The sequence below is a fragment of the Psittacula echo genome, assembly GCF_963264785.1.
Source record: "Psittacula echo genome assembly, chromosome: 4".
NCBI lineage: Eukaryota > Metazoa > Chordata > Aves > Psittaciformes > Psittacidae > Psittacula > Psittacula echo.
In genome coordinates, this window is record NC_137738.1 from 8538099 (window position 1) to 8560693 (window position 22595).

Here is a 22595-nt window from a genome sequence, read left to right on the forward strand (position 1 = left end):
TGGACAGAAAAATGTGTAAACGATACTATAGAATCTTGATGATTTTGATACCAAGTTTACAAATAGACATTGTGAAAAGTCCAAGCAGAGCTGGGGGTTACCTCAAGCTTCACGAGATACACCTTTCTGGTTGATAAATTCTCTCTTCTGTTGTCCCTACACTATATTTGTACTGGTGGAATGTTTTTATTCCTTACCTGCTACCTTTAGTTAACAGTATAAATTCTATGAAGAGCGCATAGAGATATGTAAAATTCACAACTTACCTTTCTGTAGCTTTAGTTCTATCAGGAATGGAAAAATACGTATGAAGTAGTTTGTCACTGAGTTTAGAAAATTAGATTTTACTTTCTGAATGACGTTAGCAAGTCCCATGCCTGCACCATCCCTTCTGAGAGTCAAAGTACACCTTAATTCCATTACGCATTTCATAGCTTCTTTTGAAATGATGTAATCTTCTAAATGAATTTTATGTACTTCAAAGAAGTACTGCCACAGGCCTAGAGTGTGAGTTCACCTTTTAAACCAGTGGCACAACTCAGCTACCAGTGGATTTAACAAAGCCATGAACAATTTAATAAAGGCAGTACAAATATTGTTCTTTGATGGAGAGTCAGCTTTTTCAGGCACTGATATCATCTGACACAAGCAAAATGGTCAAACTAGATATGCAGCCTGGCTCCCACAGAACCTCATGAAAAGTCTTTTTCCTGCAGAAGGAACTCTTTGACAGCATACCCTTGCAGCCTTTCTGCTCAACTCTTGCAAGTTGGCTCGTCCATCTCTCGTTTAATTCAAGTCTCCCGTTCTGACCCTGTGAGTCTCTTGTCTGCAGACCCTGAGTCAGATGTATGAAAAAAAATGTTCTGACACCTAAAATACAATTTAAGTCACTTAAAAATGTAGCTGCCTCTCAGAAGTCTTTTGTATGCCTCAAGCTGCCCATGGCGCTGCTGCTGTCTATAGAGATGGCTGTCTCCATCCTTGCAGAGCTGAGCAGCTTTGCATCTATCTTGCATTGCAACGGGATGTGTAAGCTCTGTAAGTCCCCCGAGATGTTGAGTCCAAAGAACTCGGGACACAGCAGCAGAAATAATTTCCAACCTGTAAGTATTAGTCTCTGCCAGTGTCAGTCAAAGACAGCAGAATGGACTGGTGGGTATATGTCCTTTGTTAAGACATCAGCCTGCTGCAATATCTTTCATGAGAAGTGAGGCATTTAGATTTAATGTTATTCAGACTTGTGGGATCAAATTCCCCACCTTTCTGATAACCCAAAACAAAAAACCATGGAGTGAAAGCTCTTTTTCTCTCTTCTGTCAAACTGAACCCATAATGTGCAGCTGATTAATTATATCTGTTAGGATTTTGTTCTTAAAATATCAACATTTCTCAATAACTTGACTGTGAATATTAAAAATTCTCTCTTTGAAATGTATTTTTTTGCAAACCCACCCATGGGATTGGTGTGGCAAGTTGCCTGGCATTTTGGTTTCAGCCACAGGCTGATAGATATCTCTGTTCTCTATCGTTGAGCATTGAATATCATTTACACTTGGCTGAATCCACCTTGTTGACAAATTTTCAATGGTTAGAACAGATAGAAACTAACAGCTAAAAACATAATTATGCTAAGTAGCTCTTCAGATTGTTAACAGCACACCCCAGAGCCAGGTTGTAAGTGTCAGCCCTGTTCTTCTCTAGTCAAATCCATTGTACTTTCTTTCCGTACTTTAAATAAAGAGAATTCTGCAAAATGCAGAATGCTAAAACCAGTTTTAATAGGTTTAGGAGGAAAACGCCCAGTGTGCACATATGTGTATACAATTTTTGTATTAAATGAGCTGTATGAAAAGCTTCCAGATATTAATATATGTGAAGATGCTTGGTGGTGAGATACAGAATTGAGTTTTGGAATATATAAGAAAACACTGTATGTGCTACTTAATAATGCTTTTTGTGTAACATAGGGCATGTAAGCCCTCACATAAGACAAATGTAGATGAGAGACCAAATCCAGTCAATTAAAAAGTCTGCAGTGAAGATTGGAAAAATTATAGTATTTAAATTGAACGTGAATCAAAAGGTGAATGCTTGAGAAGAGTCTATTACAGTATTCTTACTAAATAGTTTAGTTCTGTAATATCTATAGGAAATATGAGTCATAGTAGATATTACAGTGTTTACCAACATTAAACAACCCTCCTCTGTTCTTTAAAGTAAAAAAGCTTCCTTTATTAAAAGAAATTCTTACATGTAGCTAGTCTTGATGGCAATTTTGGAATAATGGCTAGTATGCATAAGCCAAAAGTGCTAAGAATCAGTTTCATAAAAAGCAAAATATCCTGCTTTTTAACAAGATCGTATCTGTGCTTTTATCAAATATGTGTATTTTAACAGGCACTTAATGTGCCTGCAGGGTCCTGCAGTTTATGTACTTTTAAGTCCTTGTGACTTTTGCTCTACTTTGGCAAAGATGAGGAAATTCAACATTGCATAACTAAAGTGTAAATAAATCCATGCATATATAACATTTAAACACCTACAGATATTTTCACTTCATCTTTGTAAAGTTTCCGAGTAGCAGAATCTGGTGAGAAGAAAATGTGTCTTGTCTTGTCAGCTACGGGATTCTGTCATTATAATCCCCAGCTCCAGCAAGGGTGATGTAATGCCCAAATGTTTCAACTTCTGGGCTCAAAACTCCAACAAAAAAGAAATCACTAATGCCCAAATGTTTGAACTGCTGAGCTCAAAACTCCAGAGAAAAGAAGATCATTGTTCTGTGTCTGCCTACTGCAGTAAAACTGTTATAGGTGGTGCTGGTGGTATTATTAGTAGTATTATTGTTGTTGTTGTTATTATTATTAATAGAATAGTTTTGCCAAAACAGGGATGCAGCGTACACTGCTCTTGTTCTTCATCGCACTGGTGACTGTCAGTTAAAGCCAAGAGGCTGTTGAACTGTCTCTAAATCATATCGCTATGCATTTTTCTCAAATACTGGCAAATCAAAAGAAAACCCCACACTGAGATCTGTGAAGGGGCTGTAATGTGACAGAAGGGTTAAGTGGATTTCTCTCTGCAGGATGGTTTAGGATATTGATATAATCTCTGGAGCAGTTTTGCCCTGTCATCAGTGACTAGCAGTGGGAGTTGCAAATGGATATTGATGTTTCTTCTCCAAAACACTTTAGTATAATTTTATAATCCCAGAACCAAATTTTATCTTGTAGTGTCAAGATGCAACATGAAATGTGCATGTGAGCTCATAGTAATCTGTAGTTCACTGTCTGTACTTCAGTCTTCTTTCACCAGTCAAGAGGAAAGGGCTAGAATAAAGAAAGGCCATGAAGGATGACAGTGCTAATTACTCTTGAATTCAGTGTATTTGAACATGACAAATGGCTAGTCAGGATTCAGCCATGCATTTACTCTGCTAATGCATTCATATCTATCCAAGGAAGAAAAGAAACCCCAACTTTTAATTTCCTTCATTACATGTCATCAGCTCAATTAACCATTATATTTGTAGTAAAATACTGGCAAATTACTGCTTTCTTATTTTGGCTTGCCTGAAGATTTATGGCTATTAGCATTAATTTGTTTGCATTATATGGCATTTCTTTCTCTCTTTAACAGCAGCATGCACTTTACTCTGACTGTTTCTTTTTGTGTGTTTGCTGCCATTTCAATATTGCTTACTAACATTTAATATATTTTGCTTTTTTATTTTGCTGACAAAGTTGCATTGATGAAAGCTGATTTGCAAGGTAGATAGCCCTGTGTGTATTAAACAAGACTGAAACCCCCAATGCACAGTTGGATTCCTGCAATAAATGCTCTGTACATTTCAGAACTAAAGTGTGTTATTTGGTTTCAGATTTTGTCTTTCGTACCTCTAAAACATTGGGCTACACGAACCTTCGTTTTCCAGCATCGCTTGCATAAAGGCTTTCAGTCTTGAATATGTTTGTATAGTGATTGCCTTAGTGCTTTGATCATTCCTTTTCAAATTTCTTTACATTTCAGTAGTCGAGTTCTGATTCTCTAGAACTAGAGTAGCTTTGTTTTTCATGCATATGTCACATTTTGGCATGCCAGTTCATTAGTAGTATGATTTTTTGCATTTCCCTTTAAAAAAGTAACCTGCATGGGAACCCTGAAGCATGTCAATCAGTACTTGCCAACATTCCTGCCAAAAAATTTCCCAAACTCTTCTCAATTTTAAACTTAAATCATTTAAAATAATTTGTGGGATTAAAAGCATTGTCTAGTGTAGCTTCATTTAATTTTTATTTTGTTTGAATTTTATTTTCCAATCTTTCATCTCCCAGAGCTTTGCATTCTGTAGCATCTGGCTTTGCGTTTGAAATGTATTTACAGGAAAATAATGATGAAGTGTTTAGAAAACGTTTAGCCAGTTAATGGTCTGACAAGTGATTAACAAGTAACCTGCAGTAAAGTTGACATTCCCACTGTACCTGGAAAAAACTCTGCTTCAGTTTGTGCATTCCTGTGTGTTTGACATATCAAGCTTAAAGCTAAATCCTAAACCACCCTTTTAATATTACATGCTGCTACCAAATTAGCGAGTTTATGTGCGTTTTACTTAGTAATTCTGCTCGTTTGTTTCGAGATGTTGGCAACTAGTTAATGTGATCAAGTGGGAAATACCCTTTCTTTGGGAGGTAAAGTGCAAGTCCTTGTTTTGTATGTTCTCATCAGGCCCCAGCACAACATGCCAAGAGGACTCGTGTGCGAACCAGGGAGTGTGCTTACAGCAGTGGGATGGATTCAGTTGTGACTGTAGTATGACCTCCTTCAGTGGACCATTGTGCAATGACCGTAAGTACACTAGCAACATGCTGATCTGAATGCTTGAGAGCTTGAAGGCAGTATTTGAAGCAAGTGTCTGAAGTTTTAGATTATTTTGCTATTAGATATTGAAATGAACTAGCAAACTGTGCAAATCTGCAAGGATTTTAGGAAGAGCATAACTGAAATATGCAGTATGAATTTTGGACAATGTGCGGTATCAAGCACTGACAGAATTTGGTTCTATTACACTTGATTGCATGTCTAATATACTGATGGTTACCTGTCTGAAATAATCCTCTTCCTGCATAAATGTTACAAATAGGGTTTTTTTTTCCCTGCTTGAAAAATCCTTTTACATTTTATTATCTTAAGCTATATTGTAATTTTGTAGCATTATATCATGAGGGCTATAATTACTGTGAAACAGTTGACAAGGCTCATTATCTCCCTTTGTAGATTTCTTTAGGTGACACACTAAGCATGCCAATAATAAAAGCATGCCGAGTGTTTTAGCTCTTTTAAATTTCATCTGAATAAAACTACATAACATACACCAACCATCTGGTCTTTCAGGAAAAGCTTAAATGTGTCAAAAATAAGGGGCCTGATTCACCAATGTCATAAGCTAGTTTTATTCCAATCCAGCCTTATTGATCTAAATAGAATTATGCAGAAGTGAAAGGGGAATACTAATGCAAGAGCCATCATGATCCACAGTAACTGATTAAAGCAAGCTACTGAGTTTTCTTTTTAATTCCTCACATTTGAAATACCTAAATGCTGCACATATTTATATCCACGTGAAGATAAGACACTGTAAGGCTGTGTCATGGTTTAGCCCCAGCCAGCAACCAGGTGCCATGCAACCAGCCAGCAACTGAGCACCGGTGGGATGGAGAGGAGGATCAAAGAAAGGCAAAACCCATGAGTTGAGATAAGAACAGGTTAATAATTGAAATGAAGTAAATAATATAATAATAGGAAAAAGGGAAGAATAAAATCCAAGCAACACAGTGATACAGAATACAGAAACTCAGCACTCATGGACTGATTTCTGGTCAGTCCTCAAGCAGCGATCTCTGTGCTCCCTGTTTCTATACTGAACATGACTTTCTACGGTCTGGAATATCCTTTTGGCTAGTTTGGGTCAGGTGTCCTGTCTCTGCTTCCTTATGGCTTCTGTGCCCCTCCTAAATGGCAGAGCATGAGACTGAAAAGTCCTTGATCAGGGTGAATGTTCTCAGACTAAAGCCAAAACACAGGTCTGCACCAGCTATTAAGAAGAAAATTATCCCAACTCAAACCAGGACACTAAGCATTCTTATTTCTGTTTGTATACATTTATCTGATGAATGACTGATGGTAGAGAGTGTTGGTATAGTGCTCTCTACCGTCTAGTAGATGGTAGTCTAGTCAAGCATCTTTGATTTTTGTGCCTGGTTCTGGTTCCATTCGACAGCAAGGTGTGCCTTTTTGGAAAACCCTAAAATACCAGAATATTACAACCTGAAAAGCTTGTGGCTCAGATTATAACTAGCATAAGCCTAGCAAATGAATTATATGCAAAAGCTGAATTCTTGAGAAGGTTCCACTTTCCTACTCTTGACTATGTTTGGAAACTATGGAAAGTTTGGAAACTATGTCTGTTTCCTTACGCTTGCTGTCATGGTAGAAGTGAAATGTGGTATCAAAACCCTTCTGATAATTTGAGCAAAGGTTTGGATGTACTTTATGCATGTTTGCCCTTCCCAGCAATGTGAGTGATTAGTCATACTGCTAAACGTGTATTTTTAAGGATTTCAGTCCCCTGTCTGCTACAGGAGAAAAAGATTTGTTTCTATTTTACTTTTAAGTTGTTATTTCTGTTCTTCTGTCATCTGTGAGTTCTTCCAAAAGTAACTAAAAACTATGAATAAGAAAATTATCTGTTCCACATCTAGCAAAGGAAAAACTGTATAGAAATTTGTCTTGGTGGGAACTGATGTCTGGACCTGGAATGTTCTGTGAATTATTTTTTCAAGTGACAGCTATGGCATGAATTTGGCAAACTGATGAACTTAGGCAAGATATTTACTAACCTGTGAAAGCTCTTCTGTATGGTAACATAATGGACTACATTGCACACAATCAGATAATTCTAAATATACTATTTCTGATGATGGTAAAGAAGTACCTTTAGTACATGGCTGCCAAAAGTACTTACTTTTTTCCCAGATAAATCTTTCTTTTCTCAATGTAATTCTGTAACAAATGTGAAATATAAATTTATCCCAGATATGGGTGTTTTGTAATAGAATGCAGAGTCTGGTAAATACAGTATGTTTGGTTTCTGCTGTATCTTGACTCCTCAGATTAGTTCAGATACAGAAATCTGCAAAGCAGATCTAACAAGAGAGGGGTTTTATAATGATACGTGTGAGGGAAAGGGGGAGAAGTGATGCTGTACTTTCAATGTCATCCTAGATGCTCCTGGAGTGCTATCTTTTGTGTTTGGGAAGAGCATGGCAAGAAGAGGAATGATGAAATGTTACTGCAGGTTTTAATATGTTGCATAGGCTGCACGCCACAGGCTAAACTTGGTGAGGTGAAGCCAGGACTGCCCCATGCATGCCCTATGAACAGCTCCAACAGACACTCTGCAAGTACGGCTGAGACCCTCGGCCAAGCTGGTAGCACCTGTGTGAAAGCACACATATAGGAAGTGTCCCATTCTTACCAAAAATCCCAGACAGATGAAGGCGAAGGGAACAGAAAGCGTGAGAAACAGGAGAGGGAACACCAAGGTCAGACCAGGGAGAGGGGGTGAGCAGCTGAGGGGGGAGTTTGGTCCCCACTCTTCTGTTCCACTGGTTCTTAGGGAACGTACTTGAGTAGAAATTCCTGAGTGACAAAGTGGCTGAGGTGAAAAGGGACCTGTGGATATTGTGTAGCCCAACCCCTCTGCTCAGAGCAGGGTCAGCTGGTGAAGGTTGTTCAGGGCTGTGTCCAGGTAGGTTCTGAGTATCTGCCGTGATGAAAACTTTGCAGCTACTCTGGGCAACATGTGCCAGTGCTCCATCACCCTCACAGTACAAACATTTTCCTTATATTCTAGTGAGATTTTGTATATTTCAGTTTGTGCCTGTTGCCTCTTGTCCTTTCATTGGGCACCACTGAGAAGAATCTGTCTTCTTTACTCCCATTAGGTATTTTAAACCCTTGATAGGATCCCCACTGAGCCTTCTCCAGGCCAAGCAGTCCCTGCTCTCTCAGCCTCCTTTCATGAGAGATGCTACAAGCCCTTAGTCACTTTAGTGACCCTTTGCTGGACTTCCTCAAGCATGCTCATACTGCTTTTGCGCTGTGGAGCCCAGCACTAGGAGATAGTGCTGCAGATGCTTCTCAACAGTGCTGAGGGGAAGGCTCACATCTCCCAGTGTTTCTGCAATGTTTCCCGCTGGTCAGGCCCCAGTGTATCCTGGTGTGTGGGTCCATTCTTCCCAGGTACAGGGTTTGGTCTTTTCCTTTGTTTTACAAGGCTTTTGTCAGCTCACTTCTCCAGCTTGTCAGCATCCCTCTGATTGGCAGCACACTCCTCTGGTTTATCAACCACTCCTCCCAGTTTTGTATCATCTGCAATTTGCATAAATGTGCACAAATTACCTTGCTGCATCTGAGTTGGTTCTTTCAGCACGTTTCCCTTAGTAACCTCAGTGCACAAAGATTTGATGTGCATCATTCCTAGGCTTTACAGTGTGAATGTTTCACATGTATCATTCTTGTCTCCTAATTTCCAAAACAGAGTTTGAAGGAAATCAGAGAGTCACAGAATGGGTTATGTTGGAAAATATAACAGAATGGTTTGGGTTGGAAGGAACCTTAAAGCTCATCCAGTTCCAACCCCCTGCTAGGGGAAGGGGCACCTTTCACTAGATCAGGTTGCTTCAAGCTCTGTCCAGTCTGGCCTTGAACACTGCCGGGGACGAGGCATTCAGAAAATAATGAAAGGAATAGTTTCTCAAAAGGTGCTTTAGTGCGTTCTACTAAGACAGTGTGCAGGAAGTTTCCTTAATCTTTCCTGTAACAGCAAATTACTACTCCTGTGTTGTTCAGTGAATTATTCCAGGTGAAAATGTGCACAGCTTAAAATGAAGATTTTCTTAATCTTTTTTTTTCTGAAAAGAAGCACCATGTGAGGCTGATTGTTTCTCTCCCACTCTGAGAGTGTCCTCTGTGTGTCAGCTAGAGAGATGGAGCACTTCAGGGAATGTATTCCTACTGAAAAGGACCTGGGCCAGCCAGGTGAAGCTACAGTTTTACAGCTGTAGTCAGGAACACCCAGAGTTCAGTCCACAAAAGTTTTGCTTAGTTGCGAATCTCAGTATTGCGCTACAGTGAGGATGGGGTCCCTGCAGATCATAAGCTTTCATGGTGGCACAGATGGGCACATCCTGTGTGCTGCAGGTTCCTATTTACTGGAAGATAAGGCAGGGGAAGTTTTGACCCCAAGATGCTATACAGATTATAATTTTCTCCTTTGATGTGATATGATACTTGGAGATTCAGGGCAACAGTGCTCTTGAGCTGTGAATAGACAGAAGTGTGACACCGGTAAGTGCAAAGCAGACCAGTAGCAGTTGTTCCTACAAAATGAGATTCCGTAGAAGACACTACTAAAAGGACAGTTAATGGTTGTTCTTACAAAGGGATGGCTGCATGCAACTCCTCTGAGAAAATACATCATGAACTTTATAACTATTGCTACAGGTTATGTAGTGAAAGCTATCCTCCCAGGGAATTCAGCTTTTTTTATAAGAGTAGGGATGAAAATTACTCTGGCAAAACCAAAACAAATCTGTAAGAGATTATCTGCTTTCCATAAGTTTACATCTATTTTTACTCGGCCAATCTTTAAGTATAGCCATATTAGTGAAGGTAATAGCATGTTTGGGGAAACAAATACTGCTATTATGGCATAGAAAATAGCAGACATGATAATATTGTCACATTACATTAGTATAGAAGTGTTCTGTGCTAAATTATAGGACAGCTTCAACACTGTCTGTCACTGTAAGGGACTAATGTAATGGCGTTGTACTTGTGATGGTATAAGCTAACACTGTGTCAACACTTCCATTAAAATCCATTTCTAAAGGGTTAGAACTTCACCACACAGCATCTTCGGAGTAGGAATTTGACGTTCTCAACCACTGCAACAGAACTTTTTAAAAAAGTTCTCTTTTATTTTGACTCTTTATCAAGAAAATTCAAAAGGCCTCATTTAAATGGAGAACTGTGTTAGTACTGGAAAACGGGCTTGTGATATTTGGTTGCATTATAGAGATACTGCCGTTCAGCTAAGATTGCATCTGTAATGGTGGTTAGGTTTTATTTTAAATGTGTTTGGATGTTAATAAACTAATAGTTGTGTATCAGGACGATTTACTTGGAGATTAGACAAGGAGCTCAAGGAAGGCCTGCTAGGGAGAGAGGGAATCCACCTACCAAGGTGGAGAAAAAAGCATCATTGCTGTAAGCTGGCCAACCTGGTGAGGAGAATGGGGATAACTTACAAGGAAGTGAGGAAATAATGGATATAATGTGATGGGAAGGTGTGGAGCTCTGCCCAGGGACAAGTGATGAGCCAGCTGAGAGCTTATGGGTTAGTGTTAGATGGCGGACCGATGTCTAATATGATGCTGCAGCCTGCCTGATAAGGAGGAAGAAATAGATGAGGCCACCTTCAGACACGTTGAAGAAGCCTCATGTTTGCAGACCTAGTCCTCATGTGTGACTTGAATTATCCCAGTACCTGCCAGAGGGGCAGCAGCACAGGTCACAAGCGATGTGGGGGATGTCTGGAGTGCATTTACTTGCTGACACTTGCTCAAGGAGCCAGTGAAAGAACGCAGGCAGCTGGACCTCGTACACGCATAAGGGAAGAATGGGTCAGGGTTGTGATGGCCACAAAGTTCAGGTTCTTGCCCGCAGCCGCACCACCGCGGAGCGAGTGGTGACCGACAGGGGGACATCAGTGGTGACGGCACCTCCCTGAGCGCCAGCGGCCTCAGCGCCGGGCGGGAGCGGCGCGTGGCGCCTCAGTTCGGGCGGCCGTTCCCACAGGAAGCGCGGTGGGAAGAGCAGGAGCCCGGCGGGAACGAGAGGTGAGCTCGGCCCGTGCTCATGGAGAAGGGCTCAGGGCTGGCGTCCTCTGGGAGAGAGCTCAGGGAACAAAGTCCTCTGCGTTGGCCAGGACAGAGATCCCTCGTGAGCGGGCGTCTGGCTGTGGTGAGTGCCAGAGCTTGCCGGGGATGGCGTGTGGTGGCTGTGTAGATGTGACCGGGCTGATGGTTTGGTCTGCGTGGGGGCAGTGCTGAGGGAAGAGGTGGAGCGGCTGAGGAGTGTGAGGGAATCTGAGGAGGAGATTGACTTCTCCCAAATAACAAGTGGTAGGATAAGAGGAAATGGCCTCAAGCCAGGGGAGGCTTAGACTGGAGATTAGGAGTGATTTATTCACCAAGAGGGCAGGCATTGGAGCAGGCTGCCCAGGACAGTGGTGGAGTCACTGTCTCTGGAAGTGTTCACAAACCATGTAGAGCCTCATCTAAACCTCATGGTTTAGTGGTGACCTTGGCAGTGCTGGGGGAATGATTAGACTTACAGGTCTTTTCCAACCTATCTGATTCTGTGATTATGATTCTAAGAAGGTCATTAGGGGTAGCCGGTGTGGACTTATGAAGGGGAAATCATGTATTATTAAATGACAAAGGATTCAATACTTAGATTTTTGTCATTTTTTGTTAAGCTTACAATCTGTGTTCTGATTTGCAACCGTGGTGAGCACTCAAAATTGGAAGCATGTATCTTTTCAGAAAATCAAATCCTAATTATTTCAGATGGAACAGTGAGCAATGGATACTTTTGGCTGTTAGGATAGTAGAAACTAGGCACTATAAAAAATACATTAATTAAAGTTTATGAGAGATACGGATATTAGAGTATTTGACATAAAATTCCAGGAGGAACTGAATGATTCTCTCCCCAGTGTAGTGTTTGGAGAGTGCATTAAGTAATATTGAGGTTATACTTTGAACTACAAAAGTGTTAAATATTGAGTCAGCATTCAACTTCTGCAGTTAGTGAGGGGTTTCATAAACACCAACCTTCACTGCAGAAATCTGAGCAAGACGGACACATCCTCATACTGACAGAGTCTTATGCTTTGGGAACTTGTAATTGCCAACTATGTAATAATCCATAGGCAGGGAGGGGTAATTTAATATTGCACACAGAAGTGTAGAGCTGGCTCTCCTTAGATTTGCAGTGGTTTGTGTTTAATGTTATGTATGTGTACATAGTACATTCTGGAATGCAGAGGGTAATACATAATCTCTGTTTTCATTATCAGTCTGGTGTTAGAAAATGATGGGTTTAAATCATTTTACCACCTATATTTCTTTACTATTTATCAATCGTTTCCCATTGATTTAACTTTCAGATACTGCATCCTTTGGGCCTTTTGACACCCAGAGCGTATGATCAGTCATAGTGCTACTTTTCTGAGAAAATATGTACAAAATAAGCTGAATTAAACCGGTGACTAAAAGCTGAACTAACCATGTTCAAGGCCACATTGAATGGGGCTTGGAGGCAACCTGCACTAGTGGAAGGTGTTGCTGTGATAGGGGGTTGGAACTCTATGAGCTTTAAGGTCGCTTCCAACCCAAACTAGTCTGTGATTCTATAAGAGCTACTCAGTAATACTTTCTAAAGTAATACTAACTATTCCTGGCCAAGACTTGGCAGTTGCTAGCCACCAATAAATGTATAACATGCTATTAAGAAAGAGGATGAAAGAATCTTCAGAGTACTTTAAAACACATTTGATTTCCATCTCCAGTAGCTGAGAATTAAAAAAATCTGTCCTGGATAACATACCAGTCTAAATACTTCAGATTATTATTTTGCCACAGAGACTCACAGTACACAGGAGAAATAAAGATAGCTGTGCACAAAATTACAATGCAGGGCAAGCTGCCGGCATGCACTAATTGAAGAAACCTCAATTTGTTCAGCTTATCATAGCCAGTGTCTCTCTATAATGAATACCTGGACTATCTGGTGACAAATATCAGTGACCTAATTTATATAAACTTCAAAGGAAGGAGGACTTCACACACACGGTCGTGAAAGTGCAGAAATGTTGAGGTGTTTGGGAGAATTAGAAAAAAACTGTAAAAAAGAGCAAGGAAAGCAAGAAGTGTGCTGCCTGTGAGCTGCGGCTGTGGGCATGGCTTTAACTTCTGTTTTTACTGGGATCCTAATCAGGAGAGACTGTACTGTGAGCTGTCAGGGTCCTGTGGTGTTACTGTGGGAGCACGTGTTGCTCTAGCCAGAACTCTGGAGACTGATGCACCGATGACAACAGTTTTTCAAAGTTTAGTGGCTCAGCTCTTAGCAGTGTGTTTTGTTTTTATTTGGGTGTTTTTTTCCCCTCCTCTTTCATATGGATTTTGTAGTATGTTAATTTTGGCCTTTCATTAAGATGTCAGTTTATTAATTGTGTAAGTTAACAGGCATGCTATTGATGACAGTCTGAAATCAAGTTTTAGAATTCTTTTCTATTTTACATACAGATTCTGGAGTAGTCAGTCAGATGAGCTATCCATGCCTAAAATAGCTGAGTAATTTCCATTTTCTTTAAATACATTACAAACTATCCCTTTAAAAAATGAGTATTAAGTTGTTTGACAGTGATTGTATAAGCTGTTACATGTGAGAATATTTCTAACAAGCAATAAGAAGTAAAGTTTTAGGTGGGATACTTGAGATAGGTAAAGCCTAAAAGGAATTTCAAGGTAGCCAATTCTTTCAATGCAAGAATGCATTGTTACAGTTGTAGCTCAAAGAGAAGCAATTACACAACGTTTCTGGCCTGTTTCAGAATATTAAAAATGGAACATAGTGTCAGAAAATTGCAAGCTTCTCTCTGCTTCTGGAGGGATCAAGGGAGTAATTAAATTGGATTTTGGTATGTCAATAATATCTTTCTGTTATTAATGGCATCACAATTTTGTAAATCAAATCCTAGAAGTGTTACCAGTGTCATAAAGGTGAAAATGATTAAGGGTTAATTAAATATATTCTCATGGAACTAAAATTGTTCTGTTGGGTATCATTGGATTCCTTTCTCTAGAACTTTCAATTATTACAATGTAATAGCATACTACGTACAATTCAGGCCTGAAATTTGTGCAGCCAAAAGCTACTTGCAGTAATAAGCATCTTGGGTGAGTGCTGTCACTGTTCTTTCTCTCAGATTTCTCAGAACACTCTAACAATATAATATATTAAAATCAATTTTAGGTAACTAGTAGCTTTCTGAACAAGATTAATCACTATAGGTGGCACCGCCAGAGCAGAAGTTTTAGCTCTGTAATGGTGTCAGTTGTTTCTCTTCAACAAACCCAAAGAAAGAGCAATGAATGTTAGCTTTTTTTAATAGGTGATAGCTGCGAGGGTGAGAAAGAAGAAGAAAAGACTTTCCTAAGCAGCATCTTCTATAACTCATAGCATAAGAATAACTCGAAGCGTATATAGGGAGTTTGGTAATGTCTATTTTATGTGTAAGATACTTAAACACAACGGTGCTTCAGAAACATAAAATTATTCAGTCTTTCTAAAGTCTGTAGAACTGGACTTGGGTTACTAAGGCAACCTGATCTTCCTCAGCATGTATTCTGGCTTGATGGATAGATAGGTAGCTTAGATTCAAACTACATACCTGTGAGGAACTGGTACACTCATTGCAAAATGAGATTTTGTTGATAGCTTGATACCATTTTCAGAGCCTTCTGTGTATTCATTTTTGCCAGGTGCTGCAGAAAATCGAGGCAAAGCAACCTCTTCTGTTAAAAGCAGAGTAAGCAAAGTGGGCTGAATCTTATGTGGGTGAATCAAGGTGTTTTAGAGTCCAAATTAAAGAACTGTGTAATTCCTCAGAAGCTGAAAATGGAAGCATGGACTGGGGTCCATGCACAAAGAGGGTTTGTAATACTGACATTTTTGCAGCTTTCATGGTTTTGTGCCCATGCTCCAGGATGGATATTGTACCTAGTTTTGATCACTTTTGGCCTGCCAGCTCCATCTCACCAGCAGTTAATCTGAATGAAACTTACCTGTTTTCTTACCACGTACATCCATAAGCATGCTTATGTGCTCAATATCACATTGGATGTTTAAGATCCTTAGTCTGGACTCAGGCTTATGAGTCTTCTGTACTGATGTGTTTGGAAGTCTTCATAGCTATTTTCTGCTTAGGTATTTTGGGAAATTGTGAAAGAAGGTAACAGAATCAATAATAACAGTATGAAAAAATACTGATGGAAGCAGCACTCCTAGGGATGAAGGAATTTTGGAAGGGTTTAGTGCCTGGTTGCTTAATGAAGGCAACTGTAAAATGAAGTCCCAGCTTGGGGAAAACTACTTCATATTAAAAGCAGTCAATACTCAGGTTGGGTACTGAAAAGTTTGAGCTGTGGAAAAGAGGGTGAGGAACAGCTAATGCTCATGAAGCTGTTTGGTGCCCACAAACCCAATTTAAAGTCTGTGTTAAGGATGCTTGTCAATTTGGTGCTAATTCTGGAGGAACGTTCATGCTGTTAAGTTTTATGCTATCACTCTTTGTAATGAAGCTATACTTTGAATTGAAAATAGGCATATGGAGAAGCACATCATTCCACTGTAAACATCCACACACTAAAAAAACCCATTTAAAATGCATGATATGCGGTATTCAATGTCAAAGTATATTAATATTTACATATACCATCTCTAAATCATCCAAAGCTCTGAGTCTGCTTTACAATATAAGGAAGTCCTCCCCATAGCATATTCGTAGTTCTAAAATTTTCTCCCCTTTAAACAGTGTAAATCTTAAGGAAGCTTCTAATCAGATCAATGGGCTGATATTTGCATTATATTAAATATTTCACAGAGAGCTCAGAGTACTTTTGAACTTAACACTGCTCAGAAGTATCAGCTGTGGAGAACCACTACCTCCTATCCAGAGATCCTAAAAATAGGAGCAGAGTGTGCTAAGTCCCTCTGAAAATCAGCCTTTTGATCACTTACATGGTATAGATGTTGCTGTGCGTTGGGCAACAGAAGTATACCTATGCATACTGAAATAAGGCCAAGACAGATGTTTGCTACCAGCAAGCTGAGATTCAGTTACAATTCAAGTCTGAAATCATTGGTTGAATGACTAATTTGTACATGTTGAAATCCAAAGTCACTATATATGGTCCATATCATTTTCCCTCTCCCTCAGCCATTAAACCCGGTTATTGAAATTGAACCCAGAGTTTTTAAAAGTCCTTGGCATTCTTTCTACTCTCCTTTTTCTCCCCTTTATCCTGCCTTCTGGATCACCAGAACATGGGTTCAGGTTGATTATAATAATGAATTTTCTTATGATCCGGTAGTAATTGTAGGTTGGCTTTCTTGTCTGGTCAAAAGTTCATCAGAAAGTTGATTTTAACCACTAATCCTGTAAGTGACAGAGGTTCTATCTTTGCTCTTGTTAATTTGTTTCTTTTAAATGCTCATGTTATTTGGTGTTTATTGAAAATAGCCTTTTCTTGTAACTTGATGGGGTGTGATCATAGCAGCTGTCACCTATTTGAACTAGTTTTATTGCCAACTTGTATCTCTGGTTTTGACTTTGGGCCAGAATTCTCCTGAAGAGAATCAGAAGCACTACAACCCTTCAGCATTATCAGGAGGAGCTGGAGGGCCTCCTTAGCCTTTCACCATTACCCATATTGCGATTAAAGCCCCCCTGCATTGTTTCTCCTTCAAGCAGTTACCTGCAGTACAGTGTACACACAGCAGTTACCCAGTGTTTATGGGAAACATCAGAACCCTGCAAAATATACTTAGGTTTTACTGCATGAACAGTAAATTGGGCAGATTTAAAAAAAATTCGGTTTTACTGTGCATGTACAAAGCCAACTGTATAGCTGTTTCTCATAGCGTTAAAGATTGCTCTGAAATATCAAGCATTGTACATGTAAAGACCTGATATGTATATGGGCATCAGCTTGAGATTCCTATGGATCCAGTTTAGCCATGGTGCTAGATATCTGAAAACCTTGGAAAAATTTAAAAATCCTCTAATTTTAGCCAGAACTCTAAAGTCAAAGAATAGGATGTTCAAGGGGCTACCTGGGTATCTATTTGGTAATCATCTCCCACATGCTCTTTTTTGGCCAAGTTCTGCTTTAGCACTGAGCTCCAATCTTTCCTGTTTTATTGAGTCTTTTCTGTTTTTCATCTGCTAAAAGGACGGGGACACAATTTAATAGGCTTCCTTCTGTAATCCCTGAGGGGAAGTCCTTATAGCAGGAAAATATTCAAAATGATAGTATCTCGGTAATTGAATGCACTACCAGGAATAAATGAAAACTGTTTCCAAATTTGCTGGACTAGTTGTGGCATGTCAGATCAAGTTCAGGTACTTTCAGAAATGAGCAGATTTAATTTCTGTACAACTAAGGCATGACACTTTTGGGAAAAAAAAACCCCATATTTTTGGGAAGATTCTACTGAGGAAATATAATCCTATTTCCCCCTGAAATTCTACTCCAAAGCTTTTATCCTTTTTTTGCCCCTTCTTGCTATCAGCGTGTATTACAAGTGATATTTAACTTGAACTACTTAATGCAGCTTTGCTGGGATGACAGCCAGCTTCAGAGAAAGCTTCCGTAACCCCAACAAATGCACTGTGCTGAGAGATGATATTTTCAGAGATTAACCTTTTCCTGTGGATGATACTGTATGCCAGACAACAAGCCTGTAATGGAAATGCTTTGTATTGTAGTTTCAGAAGTCTAGAAAAGGCATTTCTTGTAATTTGACTATTTCTGCTTTGTTTGGGTTTTTTGATCCAGATGACCACAAGATAAATAAGTCATCTAAGGAATTGCTCCAGCTTGTTCTCAGCCGTATTCTCTAGGAAGAATGAAGTCAGGATTAAGGTGTGTAATAGTTACAATGCTATAAAAAAGGTTGTTGAATTAAGTGCTTTGGCCAACTTCAGATTTGGAGCCATAACTGAAGGGTTTTCTGTATGCTTAGCGCAGGAACAGTATCCTAAGGAGCAACAGAAAATTCTCATAACACACTTCTAATGTAGCTCTACATAGAAATGCTCCCAAAATAGGAATTAGTCTTTTTTTTTTTTTTTTTTTCCAAATTGCTGATCATATGTACCCTTTGAAATGGGAGTTGCAGTGGAAGTGGAGATGTCACAGATATTTTTAAGTCATGTCATGTTTTTCAGCATCACCAGTGCAACTGTGGTAGCTGTGGGGGCACCAACTAGGAACAAGTTTGAGGGTCTCCAACTTCTTAGGCCAGCTCTGCATCCTAAGCCAGGATCTTGTAGAACTACATCTTTAGCTTGATGTGCCATAAATAGTTACTATTGTGAGGGGATGCTGGGAACAGACAGTAATCTTTCTCAGTTTGAGCATATTAAGTTATTGATGCGTAAATATTGATGGAGTTGTATGTTAAATAGGTTTTAAAGCTGGAATGCATAAGAAAGAATGAGTAAGAGACAACGTGGAAGGCTATAGGGAATGATAACCTTTCACGTAGGTGTTGGCAGTTATACAGCCTTAGGTCATAAATTCTGGGCAATTCTGGGTAGTTTGAAGCAAAGTTTTAATCAGGTAAGGCCTATCAGTTTTTAAGAATAATAGAAAGTACGGGGAAGAAATTCCATAGGATATCTATACACAACTGTATTCATTACTGCGTTAATTTAAACTGAAATCTTGACTGTTGAGAAGTACCCATACACCAGTAAGTACTAGTTACCCCATGTAAATAACCTGAAATTCAATTTAACATGTATGTTTATGTGAGTAAAAATGTCAACAGGTACAAAATGTTCAAAGTGTTTTTATATGAAGACAAAAATTTCTGGATTAATGCACTCTCAAAGATAATTTAAATCCTTTTTTCATCACTATTAAAATACAATTGCCTTGTTTTGCAAAAAAAAAAAAATGGGGAAGGAAGTTGAAGCATGGTTCAATAATGAGCATTTTGGATTTTTTTTTCCCTGTCTCATACATATACCAGTAATCCCATTTTCACATTAAGATGTCTTCTAAAATTCTCAGCTGAGTTTCTGGATTTTTTTAAGTGTGAACAATTTGTCTTTTATCTTTTTTCCTGCTTCCAGATGAAAAAGCTATAAATCCAGAGATGAAGTTTAATGTGAGTTTGCACATTGCAGATGTTTTAAGTTGTGTGAAAATGCAGGCATTTCATGAGATGGATTTGCTTAACTGGGAAGAGCCTTCATCTTTGTGGGCAAGGAGAAGTGATAAAAGGAGCACAGAAGAAATATACATGTCAAAGGTCCCTGAAGACCTTTAGAATTTAACCTTTATTTGCTTTTTAGTCTTAGAATTCTTTATTACCTTGTGGAAGCATGTGGTTTGATTCTTCAGGTTGACGGGTGGTAGCAGATCCATAATTATGATCTTGGTTGTATGCTGCCAGTGCACAAAGGGGAACCATGGTAATCCACTCTAGTGTATTTTCAGTAGCAGCTGCATATTGCTCATGTGTTTTGGTGTAAAACCCTCTGTAAATCTCACTGGAGTGATAAAGTTACTGAAGTTATACAAAAATAAACATTTTTAACTTCTGCAGAAAGTAACAGAATCATCAGCCATCCTACACCACTCTGCCATAGATAGCAATAAAAATGTTTAATAGTCATGAAGAATACACATTCTACACATTCTCTTTTTTTGCTAAGGCTTAGCTATTTAATATATAAATTATTTAACCTACACTTGTCCTTAAAATATGATTGTGTCATCGTTTACGTTCAGTTTCAATTGGCTTTTAAACAGAAACCATTTAAAATGGTATTTGTTTCTACTGCCATATGTGCTGCAAAACTTCTATTTATTAGTATTTTTATTCCATCTGGGTATGATTTATCTCTTCCCTCAGCTTAGTAAACATTTAGGTCGTAATTCTCTGTAGTTATTTATGACTGGACTTGGGGCTGTTTTCGAGTACGTTAAGACCTTTATTTTTTTTTTCCCTCTTGGAGTGGCATAAAAGGGCCTTAAGTCAAACTGCAGCATATCTACAGGGAGCCGGAGTAATTACCTTAAGAAGATAGAATGCAACAGTGCTGTTGGAACTGGAAATCTCCCCTCTGCCCCCAGCCCTAGAACAGCAAAACAAATGATGAGTGTGCATCCAAAAAGAGATCAGAAGTTTTCTCCTGGCTCTGGCTTAGTTGACCTGCATGGTTGGTGGGATGCTCGGATACACTCCAGTGGCGATGAGTCCCCTGTTCATTACTCACAAGGGCTTTTCTATCAGGACAGGTAGGATAGTTTGGGATTCATTCCTATCAGGTGTAAGTGGAACACAAATAAACAAACTGTTCATCTAAGCTACGATTCTGTAGCATGCTGCCTGTTCATATTAATGTTTGAGACAGATATTAATGAATTTATTCATGAGGACATATGTGTCAGTTCTGCAGACAGTGTAATAAGTATGCAGTGATGTTGTGGCTATCATGATTGAGTATCATCTCTGAAAGTTATTTCTTTTCAGTGCAGATATTTGCCCTGTATTTATGCTATGGATAGTCAATTGTAAAGATCAGACTGGAAGCAATTTCTTTGATGTTTGTAAAAGCAGGAAATAATTTTTTACCTATCTGAATAACAGTTTGCAGTGAGTAAATTAAAATGTTACAGAACAGAGACTGGCAATTATTGCCAGTTGTAACCTGAGTGGCAGGCTTTGGTATTTGTATTCCCATCAGGGCTTTGTTTCCTGTCTTTGCAACAGATAGCTCTTCATACAATCATAGAACGGTTTGAGTTCGAAGGAACCTTACAGCTCATCCAGTTCCAGCCCCCTGCCACGAGTGGGGACACCTTCCACTAGACCAGGTTGCTCCAAGCCCTGTCCAACCTGGCCTTGAACACTGCCAGGGATGGGGCAGCCACAGCTTCTGTGGGCAACCTCTGCCAGTGTCTCAGCACCCTCACAGGGAAGAATTTCTTCCTAATGCCTCATCTCAATCTCCCCTCTTTCAGTTTAAAGCCATTCCTCTTTGTCCTGGCACTGCATGCCCTCTTGTTTATTGCATGTGTGCAAATTGAGATGACTATGTTCATAAATCTCAGATGTATAAAAAAAATCCTCCTGATATATTTTTTTCTTTTTTTTTTTTTTTTTTTTTAATATTTTGAATCTTCTTTTCCTCTTGGCATATTTCTGTCATTTCATTTATGGGCTAAATTCTGCTGTGATCAAATTTATTGATAAATCTGCCTTAAATTCGTTGGAAGCAAGACAGATTTCTAAAGAGGCATCTATCTTTGAACAGCCACGAGTACTATCTCTGCCTAACAAGACTTAAGGTCTTCATGGCTCTGATGCAGTTTCCAGGGTTGAATTTTTCGAGCCTGTGCCTGAATGTGGATCTGCTGTGGAGCTGTTATAAACCATGGTATGGCACAGGGCCATCATTAAATTTACTGTCCACTTCTGTGGTTCCTGGCAGTGCAGTCTTGTCTACTTGAGAAGCCATCAAAATCAGCTCCTCAGGTAAACCATCCATTAAACTTCTTTTCTTGAAAGAAAAAAATAATGAATCTTCTGCTAATTTGCTGCAATTTATGTTTGCTTTGTGATTGTGCAGCTGAGCCTGGCCATGAAACTTTGATAATCATTAGGAAGTTATTGCCTGTGTGCAATCAGACATCCAACAACTACCCCTCCAGAACTAAAACAGTATTCCAGAAGGATTTGGTTTTGTATCTCTTGCATGGTTAAGAGTCTTACAGCATGTGATTTTACACTTTTTTCTCTCCTTAAAAATCCTTGAGTATTTTGTTTGACAAAATAACTGTTCTCACAGTGTACCTTTTTTATATAGTGTAGTTTAATGATAGAAAATGGATGTCTTGCAGATAAAATGACATGCTACATACTATTGTGTCCTGTCTCAAAGATTTAAGCCCTGTAATCTTTTAAAAATTGATCATTAGTTGCTTATCTTCCATAATGCTACCATTGGCTAAAAATTTGGAAAACAGTTAAATTAAAAGAAAAAAAAAGAAGAATAGGAGGCAGTAGGTAGCACTTTGTGGGAAGACCATTAGAAATGAATAGGGAGTGGGTAGGAGAAGCATATCTTATTAAAGGTTTCAAGACCCCAGAAATCCAAGGTGGAGGAAAAACTATTCAACCATTCTAAAATACTCGGTCATTTTTGCCCTGTCTGGAGATGTGCAGAATTCTGTGGACCCAGTGTGAACCTTGTCATCTCATGCAAAAACTGCAGCTCCATTCAGTTTTTGAATAAGCAATTTCCATGCTATTGCATTTCTTCGTAACTTGCAATCTGTGGCTGTGTTGTTCATCTGAGAAGCTTAATGCTACAAAGTTAATACAAAACTAATGTAATTGCCACTTTGGAGAGGGTGAGCATCTCGAGAGAGTGGTGCTTTCTTTTAGTACTTCAGTATTAGTTTGAAGTTATAGATGAATTCCCACATCAGACAACCATGCAAGTGCAGGGGTGAGATTTTATTCATCACGTGCAGCAAAGTTTGTTCCAGCAGCCAGAATTTTCAGGTGACTTGATTGGTCAAATTCATATCAATGGTTGGGATTTGTTCTGGTGTTTGTGACTGCAAGAGAGTGCAGTCTCATGTGCAATGGATAGTTAT

General features: G+C 39.2%; 1 protein-coding gene across 25 annotated transcripts in view; it reads left to right on the forward strand.

The window, feature by feature from the left end:
- The window catches only part of NRXN1 (neurexin 1), a gene marked incomplete at its 5' end in the record, with an annotated part of 676782 nt that overhangs the window by 324475 nt on the left and 329712 nt on the right, over positions 1–22595 (forward strand). For 20 of the 25 annotated variants that reach the window (XM_080615047.1, XM_080615070.1, XM_080615073.1 and 17 more), the window contains one exon: positions 4729–4848. In XM_080615047.1, the coding sequence (XP_080471173.1) occupies positions 4729–4848 (120 nt within the window). Of the gene's footprint in view, positions 1–3746; positions 3774–4728; positions 4849–22595 lie in introns of all 25 variants that reach the window. The other 5 variants (XM_080615057.1, XM_080615069.1, XM_080615046.1 and 2 more) reach the window with 1 other exon arrangement.